Genomic DNA, 12,575 nt, shown 5'->3' on the forward strand with positions numbered 1-12,575 from the left:
CTCCGAAGACACCCCCCATGAGGTGTTTTCGGAAGTTCATCTCCGAAGACACCCCCCATGAGGTGTTTTCGGAGATGCACTTCCGAATTGCTGAAATTTTTTTTAAAAAAAAAAGCGCTTCGGAAGTTCATTTCCGAAGTAGGGGTATTTTGGGATTTTCGCTGGGGGTGACCCCATAGGGAGGTGGCTAAAGAAATTTTCTATTAATATAGTCTGGCTTTAGACGTAGCCAAATGGAATTATTATATAAATAAGACTTCATTAAGAATATTTAGAATATTACATCATAGATAATCAAATGCTAGAACTTAATCACACGTCATTGGATATACTATTAATGGATACTGATCTTACTTACTACTAGTACTAGTACTTAATATATTGATTAAGCCATATGTTTATTCTTCAATAAAACTAGCTGCATGAACATGTAATTTGCATGTGTTCCCAATAATCAAACTTATTAAATGAAGTTAAATTTGATATGGCCTGAGTAATGGAACGAGTGAACCACTAAGGTGGAGGGACATTACTTCATTGGTAGACCCCACAAGCTTTCCTCCTATGAACACAGCAGGAACAGGTGCATTACATCCCAACTTTGTTATAGCTTTCTCCATTTCCTTCCCTTCAGGATCTTTGTCAATTTCATGAATCACAGGATACACTCCAACTTCTTGAAACAGAATGTTGACTGCATAGCATAAACAACAAGAGCTCTTTGTGAAAATCACCACACCCTTTTCGGTAGCCAACCTCATCACTTTCTCCATCTTAATATAACTGATTTCAAATAAAATGGAGAAAGTGATGAAGTTATGTATAAAACTATATGTATGTGAGGCTTGAGGTTATTTAAAATGAGGTAGTATGGTAAGCTATTTATAGGGATGTACTGAATTATAGCTAGGTTTTGGACTTTGCAAAATTTCTAAGCACATTCCAAAGAGGAGTTACTTTTTAGATGCCCAATAAGTTGGGAGATATAAAGACACTTCTATGGCACTTTATAGACTGAATATATTGAAAGACATTAGTTACATATGCATATGCTGATATGCTTCTATCAGTAGACAGGTTATGAGATCATAGCCATATATATTATATATGTTATGACTTTTCTCAACAATAACAGGTGTGAAAGATAAAAATCTTCGAAAGACCAAGTTAGTGCTATTCGTTTTGTGTCCACAGGCGTGTACCACCATTGGCCGTTAGTTAAAAACAGTAAAAATAGATTCACTAAGAAAACAAAAATTCAAAGGTAACAAAGAATGAATACTTGGATGCTTGATCAACATTATTTAAAAAAAACACTTTTCATCTCGACCGGAGCTTTTAGCACTCTAAGGTGTTTAGATAGCCTAGGATAACATGGAAAGTGCGTCATTTTATTTACTTTGGGTCATAGATCCGGTGTAAAATTTGAAAGTGCGTCATTTTTTTTTGTTTTTTTCTTTAGCCACCTCCAAATGAGGGTCATCTCCAGCGAAAAACCCAAATTACCCCTACTTCGGAAATGAACTTCCGAAGCATTTTTTTTTTAAAAAAAATTCCACAATTCGGAAATGCATCTCCGAAAACACTTCATGGGGGGTGTTTTCGGAGATGAACTTCCGAAAACACCTTTGTTCAGATTTTGGGGGGTTTCGGAAATGAACTTCCGAATTATGCAGAAACTGTGTTTTTTTTATGTTTTTCTTAACAGTCTCGTATTTTTAATTAAAGGAAACCGGGAAATAAAATAAATGACATATAAACAGAAAAAACTAATATGATAAAAAAAGTAATATATACAAGCCGATCCAAATACAAAAAAAAATAGTGTGCTAAAGATACAATCTGAAAACAAAAAATAAATAAACCCGACCACTACTGGGTGTGCCTAACCTTCTCACCCTGGGCCCTCCTCTGCCGTCTGTATGCCGTCGCACGACCCGCATCAGTGACGATCATCTCCATCACGGCGACTGCCTCTGGACCGCCCTGATGAACGACACCTCGATCCAACGCGTCCCGCCCAAGCATCTCTATCCGCTGGCAGATCGGCAGGAGATCAATGGCGTGGTCATCCTCGGCCTGCTGGTTCTCCAGGATCTCCTCGTGTGCTGGCCTAGGAGCGCCGGGAGCGTCGGGTGTCAGCAGAGGATGTGAAACCCAATAGAACCATGTGACGTACCCCTCCACACTGTGCCAGTCCTGGGTGACCCGCCGACGACGATACTCCTCCGGTACCACATGATGCTCCCAATCCTCAAACATGGCAGTGAGCTGCACTCTGGTCACTGTGTCGGGAGCAGCCTCGAAGGGTGACCTGGGTATCATCTACACGAATCCGAACTGCCGCATGCACTGCTCAGGGAGATACCGGACCATGATGGTAGTCCCGCATGCCAACCAGCCAGAATATAGAGATATGCCGTCAAAGGGGACAATCTGAGTGTAGTCGCTGAACGGCCTCCAGGTGACGTCGTCGTGCATCGTGCGGTCCAGGTACCCACGGTATGGTCCCACCGCATTGTTTCCCCTCTGGAGAACGTATCTGGCGGCCTTGGGCATGGCGTCAACGTACGCAGGATCGATGTGGAAGCCGTGGATGCGGGAGAAGTAGGAGATGATCCAGCTCTGAAACAGAAACACGATAATGTATTATAAATAAATACGAAACATAAATAAATACGAAACAATTAAAATGAAACGTACCGTAAGTAGTGTGCAGGATCCGACCAACTGCCTCGTCCTCCAGTTGGAGGCCTCATTCAGCTTCTGGTAGAGGTATGCCAGAGTAGCTGCCCCCCAGTTCCACTGGTGAACGGTATCCAGGTCCATGAAGTAGCGGAGGTAGGTCACGTCGACGTACCTTGCACCCTTGTCCACAAAGCATGCAGCGCCTACCACATGCATGTACCAGCACCGGAGAGCACAGCCGCGGTGATACTGTGTGAATAGATCGTCACCCGCCTCCTCATCCTCGGCTGCCGCGTCCAAGTGGTGCTCGAAATAAGCGCTCAGTGTGGTGAACCGGAGATGAGGCCCAGATGCCGTGATGCACTCATAGTCAGCAGCTTCGGGCTCCATGCCCAAATAGAGCGTCATCCACTGACTGGCTTCGACCCTCTGGATCTGGGTGTGGGCCAACAGCGGACCCCTGATCGGCAGGTGGAGAAGACACTGCACGTCATGCAACGTGATCGTCATCTCCCCAACCGGCAAGTGGAAAGAAGATGTCTCCTTGTGCCAGCGCTCCACAAAAGCCCCTGCATGCCGTGGCTGATGGTGCTGTACCCCGTCATGCAGAGCCCGCTAAGCCCTGAACCTCGCACCGCGTCGTTAAACCACTCAGCTGCTGGTTTAAACAGACTGAAAATCTTCCGGGCGTGGTTCACCATTTTCAAAGGATCTCTCTCCTGTTACAAAAAAACAAATAAAAGCATATGTTAAATAGACCGTTAAGAAAATATCGAACAAACGTCTAAATTATAAACGGTTAAATTAAAAAAATACCTCTCCCTCCCAGATACGCCGAGGACGTGATCGCAGTAGGATATCAGCACGGAAGTGTCAAAGGGCCCTCTCGGGTAGCTGTCCTCCTGCTCATCCTCCTCCCCGGATGGAGGGTCAACATCCGGTACCCCCTCCGGCTCATGGTATGCCACTGCCACCTCCTCCTCCTGCTCCTCCTGCTCCTCTCGCTGGCGGGAGGAAGATACCCGAGCCAGCCGACTCCTAGATCCAGATGAAGAGATACCCTCTCCCACGTCCACGGGAACTCGCACACGTCGTCCCCGGCCCTGCCCCCGTCCCTGTGTTGACGCTAGCTGCGCCGCCGCCCGCTCGCGTCTAGCCGACGCAGTCTGGGTCTCTCTACCCTGTCTGATGCGTGCTGGTTGGTTGCCTGACATGTTCCTGTAAACAGTTGAAATCGATTAATATGCGAGACAAAAGAAAAAACTAAAAAAATTGCATTTCTGATACAATTCGGAAGTTCATTTCCGAAACTGGGATGGAGGTGTTTTCGGAAATGAACTTCCGAAGTACCCCTGCGCAAAACTTCTCTGCAACCTCCAATGGCAGACCCCAAAATCAAACTTCAAAACAACCCATAATGCTTCTAAACAACCTAAATACTACTAACAACCTACCCTTATATCATTTATGCAATTGAAAACAACCCTAACATGCATTTGAAATATGGATCTAACAAATATAAAACTTACAAATTGAGTGATTGGAGGGCTTTTGAATGTAGTATAGCAAGGTGATTGGAGCCTTTGATGCAGCCTTGGAAGTGGGTTTGCACAAAATCTCAGAGGAGTTGAGTTTGATATTGGTTTAGGGTAAATGATTTGAGGGGAGGGGGGCTGTTTTGCTTAATCTGCAAAACGCACAATATTTCGGAAATGAACTTCCGAAATGGTGTTTTCGAAAATGCATTTCCGAAATAAGTCAAATTTTTTTTTAAAAAAAGGCGCTTTAGGAGATGCATCTCTGAAAACACCTTTTTCTTGCATTTCGGAAATGCATTTCCGAAGTCAGAGGTAATTTGGGTTTTTCACCAGAGGTGAACTAGAAGGTTGTGAGGTGGCCAAAGAAATTTCCTTTTTTTTACCTTGGGTCATAGATCCGGTGTAAAATTTGAAAGTGTGCCACTTTTTTATAAGTTGGCCTGCTAATGAGGGAAAATCCCTCATTTTTCACATCGGGTGGACAATAAACCTAGGGGAAATCATTTAAAAGTGTGTCATTTTACCTCTCGATTGAGACTATTAATCGAGGGAAAATCTAATAATCAATCTACTTATGATATAATAAACTCAATTGTATCTTGCGTCACTCTATTGTTCTCTTGAAATATTAGGCTGAACGAAATGAAAAATTCTCAAAGAATCAACCAGTCAATAAAAAACATTTAATTTGAAGTATAAACATTTTTGTTAATCTATTTTATTAAAACATAATCCTTTGTTCAACAAAGAACAAATTACATTATTTAGGAAAGATATTTCAATCCAAAAGTGTATTGGTAAAAAAGTAAATGTTTGTGTATATCCCTACAAGGGTAAGGGATAATCATAGGACTTAGTAGTTTTATAAGAGTTAGCATGGTTAGAGCTTACCGGCGACGGAGAGAGGCTTTATATGGTTGTGCTTTCAGTGGTAGGAGAGGTCAGCTCACGTGAGGTGAGCGACTCTGTATTATGCGGTATTCTGCGTAAGTTATGATATTTCTATCTATCTCTCTCTCTCTCTCTCTCTCTCTCTCTCGTTAGGGGGAAATATTTATAGATGCCTTTAGGTCTAAGACTTAGAAAACCCTAAGAGGGATACCATTCCCCCTTGACTAGGAAAGGTTGTTGACTACCTATTTTCCAGGAAGTCATGGTATGACTCAATCTGCATAACTGGTGGAGGCATAGTGACATTGTGCACATGTATTATAAGGGAGATCGTAGCGCCTAGGAGAAACCTCACGGGGAAGGACCTTTTGTGTCGTCCTTATCTGAGACTCACACAACTATAACACTACACAGTCCTTCAACCATGAGGGCTTGTAAAATGCGAAGTATTTTAAGGCTTATTTCAGGTTCTGTCCCGCGGTCTAAGGCAAGCCTTTTGATAAAAGATAGACTCCATATTTTGGGACGTGGTTCTTTTTAATTGGAGGAGAGTCCCTTAGTTTTAGGTGAGTCTCGCCGCTGAAGGAGACTTTTTTTAACGGGAGACGAGTCCCTCAGCTTTGGCGAGTCCCTCAACTAAAGGTGACCTTTTTAATGGTAGGCGAGTCCCTTAGCTTTGGTGAGTCCATCAACTGAACACGAACTTCTTATTGGGAGGAGAGTCCCTTAGCTAAAGACTACCTTTTTAATGGAAGGCGAGTCCCATAACTTGCGGCGATTCCTTCAACTGAAGTCGACCTTTTTAATTGGATGAGAGTCCTTTCTATATTGACTTAAGCCCCCTTATTAGGGGTGAGTTACCTCCCTCCCGCCAAATGACCCCTGATTAACCAGGGTGTCAGTTGGGGATGTCAATCAATCATTCATACAGTCATGCTTACTTTCCTTCGTGATGACCACTTACGCTAACGAAAATGATTGTTTTTGGACAAGAGAATCGTTGAAGTATCATGCCTTGAGTTCATTTTGGAAAGCCTCCACAAACATTTCTTGATTTTGGGTGACGAACTTGATGGTGGCTTCATAGAACAAATCTAGATAGTCCATCAACGACTTTGAGGGACCCTGCCGTACGTTGAACAAACTGTTTATGGTCATCTTCCTATGATGGCTAACGCTAAACTGATGTACGAATTTCTTACCAACTCCTAATAATTGGTGATGGAAACTCGGGATAGACCCATATACTATTACACGGCTGTATTCTTGAAGGTTCCTGGCATCTATTATCGTTTTTGAGAATCAGGAGCTCTGATGATGGCCATTTGTATGTTGAATAAGGAAACATGTTCATAAGGATCATTGTGCCTATCAAACTTTCCCAAAGAGGGAGGCTTTAATCCTTCAGGGATAGGTGTCTTCCATATTTCGTCTTAAAGTGGCTAGGAATTCAACACTTCCATCTCCTCTGGGGGATGAGTCTCTTGCTGGCAGTGTCAAGTACTGGGGATGTTGTCCTCTAGGGTTTGAATTTTATGTCACACATCTCCTCCAAGGTATTGGCGTCACTCCTTCCCCAATATCTTCTAGCATAGAAGAAGGTGTTATCCTATTAAGAATGGTTGAGGATGTCTAGGCACAGGAGTGGGGGTGGTAGTGAATATGGTGATTGTAGAGGAAGGTGTGACCCAGGTTAATTTTATCAAGGACCCATGATAGGCACCATTATATTGATGAAAATTACATGTGTGCATGGTATCCCTACAAAGGTACAAGGGTAGGGAATACTATAAGACCTTAGTAGTTTTATAATAGTTAGGGTGGTTAGGGCTTTCCTGCAATGGCGAGAGGCCATGTACGACGGTGTTTTCCGTGGTATGAGAGGCCAAGTCACGTGAGGTGAAAGACCCTGTATTATGTGGTATTTTGTGTAAGTTATGATTTCTCTCTCTCTCTCTCTCTCATTAGGGGAGAAATATTTATAGAGGCCATTGGGCATAGGACTTAGGAAACCCTAAGAGGTGATAACTACTCCCCCTTGAATGGGGAAGGTTGTTATGACTCAGTCTACATAATTGATGGAGAGATAGTGGCAGAGCTAACATACTATGAAAAGGTATCTCCAAGGAGACACCTCACGAGGCGGGAATCCTAAAGGCTCATGAATGCTAGGTGGATGCTCTGAGGGATAAATTCCATGATTAGCTCCAACGGACTATCCTGGTCGTGTACAAGGTAGGCAATCAAGTTGTGGAACATGCGAGAGGATTCTGTCCTACTATCCATATTCATATCGAGAAATTAGACCCTTTCAAGGCTGGTATAGAAGGGAATTTTGGGGGTGATCAGGGCGCTTCAACTCAGAGGGCTGAAGATTGACTATTTCTTTTTCTTTTCTTTTCCATGTAATATTGGCCAAGATTTTGGGCCTTAGCTAGATAACAAGATTTACATAAACATATTTTTACCTCATTAATTTGGAACTTATTTGACCTTGTATATTTGCCGTGTATTTGGCTTCACTTTATCATGATATTACCCTTTTGGTTGATTGTAAGTTGGTACAACGTTGAGGCTTGCTCATTATCCCTGAAATTTAAAGTTGTTTGCCTCGTTGGCAATTTATATTTCTTTGGCTCATAGGTATTCCCAATGTTCACATGTGGGGTGAGAGTATGTGCCACAGTAGTGGAAAGGTGTTGTCTTCTTTGGGTGTGAGAACCCATATGACTTGCTATGCTTTGAAGTTTGTAGTCTTAATTGGAGTTTCGTTTTTACTAGCCATGATTGAGAAGAGTTATTGCAATTTCTCCATGTCACTAGGAATCGTCCCTAACCAAAGGTAAGATTCTCGTCCCTTCCTCCAGAGCTAGCCTGGTTTGGGGTGGACACCTCCTGTCCATGCTTTTTGAGCGGCTAGTTTCTAAGAGGGGGTGCTCCAGCTACGTTGATAAGAATGCTCCTTAAACGTGAGGTATGTCTTAACAGAATAAATCAAGCAATCATGCACGAAATTAACAATATTCTTATGGTTGTAACACATAACAATTAGTATGTTAATTATCGAAATTGTGCAAAAACTTTATAAAATATCTAACTAATAGAAGTAGTTGTGAGGATACGATGCTCTAACTTTTAATCATATACGCTTCAGTTATTTGTGGAGGCGACATAGACTTTCTTCTCTTTGACTTCCAAACAGGGTGATGGTTCGCTGGGAATCCATTTGGGAATCCTTGATCAATGTGCATCTCAGGACGGTCACTACCTTTGGGGACACCGATTATTGACGAACGTAGATACTTTGGTGCGATAGTGTTATACCCCAAAATTTGCCCACATATTTTTCAAGAAAACTCCAATCTGAAAATTAAGGGTCTCATATAATCATGGATTTTTATTTCAACAAATATCCTGACATATGAAATACTTAGTTTTTAGAATTTTTCTTATACAGTAATTTGGCTTGCAGTTGAATTTATTCTTACGCAAACACCAAATACTGTTTATTACTTCACACATGATATTTATTTATTTACAGATAAATGGTACTGACACAATTGGTACAGAATTAAATCTTTTTGCAGGCGCAGAATCAGGAAACTCAGACTGTACTGGTAACAGTATATATGTTATTTATTATGTCTGTGTTTTTTAACAAGTCATGTAAATAAACTTTCATTTTTCACATAAAACAAAAAAACAACAAAAAAGAAAATTAACTTTGACTGTTGATTTTTCACTCTAACTGCTACATCAATACCTGAACAGTCAGTTGACAGCCAAACTGCTGGCAGTACAATTCTCAGTGTTTTGTACCATCAATCAAATCAATCTTTCACAATTCAAAATTCCAAGATTTTTGTTCTAGAAGTCTTCTGAATATCACGCGATTAGCAGAGACTCAACACTGCGCAAAAATCAGGTACGCTTAACTGTCTCCTACATAAACAGTCCCTGACTAGGGTTTTTCTTGTTTTTACAGGAGCAACAAGTTTTTGAGAGCTCAAATGGATTTCATACACATCCATATATCTCAAAGTACCATCATACAAATTTTCAAACTTCAATTCACTCAGATGCACCGTCAGCAGCTCAAACAGTCAACAAACGACCCGTTTGACCAAAAAAGTCAACAGACAGTCAAAACTGAAATTTTTTGTCAAAGTCCATATTTTGTCAAAGGATTCATCATTTGATCATTGGATGATCATAATTCATCAAGGAAAGATCAAAAATCAACAAAACCCTAAGATTCAAAATTAGGGTTTTTGCTTGAAAAGTCAACTCAACTTTGACTGATCATAACTCTCTCATCCTTCATCCAAAAAATTCAAACCAAAGCTTGTTTTGAAGGAAATTAAATTATCTTTCAAATGCCATTGATCCCATGGTCATTGGATTCACCATTTGAAAAATATGATCAAAGACATTACAGGTCATTTTCAAAGTCAACAAAAAGACACTTTTTTCAAAAGGACACACAAGGAGCTTCAAAAATCATTTTGACATGAGACCAAAGGCATTGGTTAGAGGACTCTTTGAGGTTTCCAAAAAGTGCAAGATCTCCTTCATATGACAAAAATTGAAGGATTTACACCTTGTTGAAGTTGGCTAAATTTTGGGAAAATACATGAAATCAACATTGATTAAAATGGCATTTTTTCCAAATGGGGCCAAGTTTTCAGCATTCAAACATCATTGCCATGTTACTATGGGCCTCCCACGACCAAGACTAAGCCCATACCTTTTTTATCCATTTTTTGCATGATTTTATCTTACTTTAAGATTAAAATTAAAAGGAAAATGCATGGATAATGGTAGCTTAACTTCCAAGCATGACTCACCCCTAAGGAATCTTCATCTTCTGCAGAGAATTGAAGGGCAAGGCAGGTGCATTGAAGGAGAGCAAGACTTGGTCAATTTTTCAAAGGTTTTTTATATTAAAAAACCAAAGTTTCAACAAAGGCAACTAAGGCACATATTAGCTTCAATTCTAAGCACACATGGCTTATAAATAAGCTATCTTAGTTCAGCAACAAAAGAGAGACGAGTTCAGAAGCATCCATAAGCATATAGCATACTTGTAACCACTTGTAATTTTCAAAGAAACTTGAAATTCGAATTTTAAGTTTCAGTCCATTTCAATATAAAATAAACATTCAAACATCATCTCTGAGCTACACTGAAACAATTCCAATCATTTCCAAGTCATAAACTTCACTGAATCGAGCTATATAAAGCCACGGTTTGTTCAAACTAAAACCAACTTATATCTCATAATTCACGCACATTTAACAAGATGTAGATGCATAATTGTGTTTGGTTTGAAGCTCTGGTCGTTTCTGGAGCTTCAATTGGACTTTAATGGCTGTTTGTAGCATATACCATTTTAGGGTTTGCTTAGTTCAAAATTAGGGTTTTTCATTAGGGCCAAAATTAAGCAAAATTAAGGACATGGTTACATTCAGCGGAACAAGACGAATCCAATGGTGCCATCGCGCCTGATTTTTATGCTTGTTTACCCCTATTCGTTATTTTGCAGATTTAGGGTTCACTTACTATAGCGCTTTTTTACAAAAGCGCTGTCAAAGGCCTTGTCTGAAGGTTGAAGACGATGAGGTGTCTCCACCTCATTGGTTCAGAAGCGCGCGCGCAGGTTTTAAATTTCCCACTAATTCTGTGTTTTGCAGGCGCGTCATAAGCCATGTGCCTCAATTTCTGGACCACTTGATTTCATTTAATGAATCATCTAACGCTTCAGATCATGCGTGCACACCATGCTCCCTCAATCAAACCACACAGGATCAGTATCCTTTTTATTTCTATTTTATTTTCTATTTTATTTTAATTTCTTTGTTAAATTAATTAAAAATAGTTTTAAAAATCCAAAAAATACACAAAAAATATTTTTAGACTTCTAAAATAATATACTATTTTATGAAATAAAAATATTTTATTTTTCTTCATAATTTCAATATTTTGCATAATTAATTAGTATATATTTATATATTGGCTTTTTAATTATTCTAACCAATCAAAAAATCATAAAAAAAATTGTTCTTTGTGTTAAATATTGTTTATATATTATAAACTAATTTTGTACATATTTTGAATAATTTTCTTTTTAAGTTTTAATTATTTGTATAATTATTTGCATAATTATGTTTTAATTAGCTTAAATCAATTTCAAATCAAATTCCAAAAATTCCAAAAAAATTAGTTTTGTTTTAAAATTAATTGACAAATATTTTGTACATATTTTAAACTTAATTTCTAGGTTTAAATCTATTTTCATCCTTTTTCTTCATTTTAATTTAATTAATCATGCATTAATTATAATTAAAACCAATCATAAAAAATCCAAAAACATGCCCTTTTATTTTTCTTGCAATTTAAATTCCTAGATAAATGTATAGGATGTCAAATTCATGTAAATAGGCTAGTTTACGTTTCCTGCACAATCGATGTAATAGCGTAGATTTACTTTCCGCACTTTACATTTCCGCATTTTAATTTCCAGCAAATATAAACTGCGTGTATGTCAAAGATAAAATTGAACCGTTAGATCACTAACTTCAAAGATAAATATCTGAATCCAATCACAATCACACTTGCACCTCTTAAGGTAATCCCTTCTCATTCCTTTCAAAATCAAAGTCAAAATTCCACTGTTTTGAGTACAAAATCGAACCTTGCTTTTATATCCGGTGAAAGGATAGATTTTTAAAGGAAATAGGATAAAGACCTTACAACTCAGGGTAGACCTCCTAGTTTGCTTGCTCAAATCAAAACAAACAAAATTCTCATACACTGTTGATTTTTCAAAACTTTCAAAAAAAAAGACAATACTTTGTATACATCCAAACACGGGTTATTACAAAGTTAACGTTTTTTCCAAAACATCTTTCGAAAGATAAACAAGCATTTTGTATACATCCACACACGGATCATTACAAAATTCAATTTACAAAAGTATTTGAAACCACATATGAGCAATTTCAGAGCAATTGAAAAGTGATCGAAAGACAAGTGAGCTAAGCAAACTTAAGAGCCCATGGATAACCATGGATACAAAGGGTGCTAACACCTTCCCTTTGTATAACCTACCCCCTTACCCAGAATTTCTTAAAGGTCTTTTTTCTGTTTCTTTTATAAACCTTTCCTTAATTGGATAAAATAAAAGGTCGGTGGCGACTCTGTGAATTTTCAAAAATGCGAAAGCATTAAGCGACAAAAAAGAGTCAGTTCATGTATCTCTACAGATCAGAGGTATGGCCCGGTATTAAAAAAAATCGGAGGTCCACAGAACTGGCGACTCTGCTGGGGACATACTTTCAAAAACAAAATGTTTTCAAAAGGGGTTACCTTAAGAGAATAGATCACTTCGATGTTTTCAATTGATTGACTTGATTGCTCTATTTTTCAAAGGCTTGCTTGGGTATTTTGCTTGTGTGA

The 12,575-nt window shown here is 39.2% G+C and overlaps 1 protein-coding gene across 1 annotated transcript; it reads right to left on the minus strand.

The window, feature by feature from the left end:
- Positions 1-305: 305 nt before the first annotated feature.
- On the minus strand, positions 306-862 carry LOC131614794 (monothiol glutaredoxin-S9-like). Its single transcript, XM_058886348.1, has one exon. It carries the CDS (start codon positions 771-773, stop codon positions 474-476), a length of 300 nt encoding a protein of 99 aa, XP_058742331.1. The 5' UTR covers positions 774-862; the 3' UTR covers positions 306-473.
- Positions 863-12,575: the final 11,713 nt, after the last annotated feature.

Source organism: Vicia villosa, linkage group LG1 (assembly GCF_029867415.1).
Source record: "Vicia villosa cultivar HV-30 ecotype Madison, WI linkage group LG1, Vvil1.0, whole genome shotgun sequence".
NCBI classification, from domain to species: Eukaryota; Viridiplantae; Streptophyta; class Magnoliopsida; order Fabales; family Fabaceae; genus Vicia; species Vicia villosa.

Coding starts and splice junctions, on each gene's coding strand:
- LOC131614794 (XM_058886348.1), bottom strand. CDS start 773: ATGGAGAAAGTGATGAGGTTGGCTACCGAAAAGGGTGTGGTGATTTTC.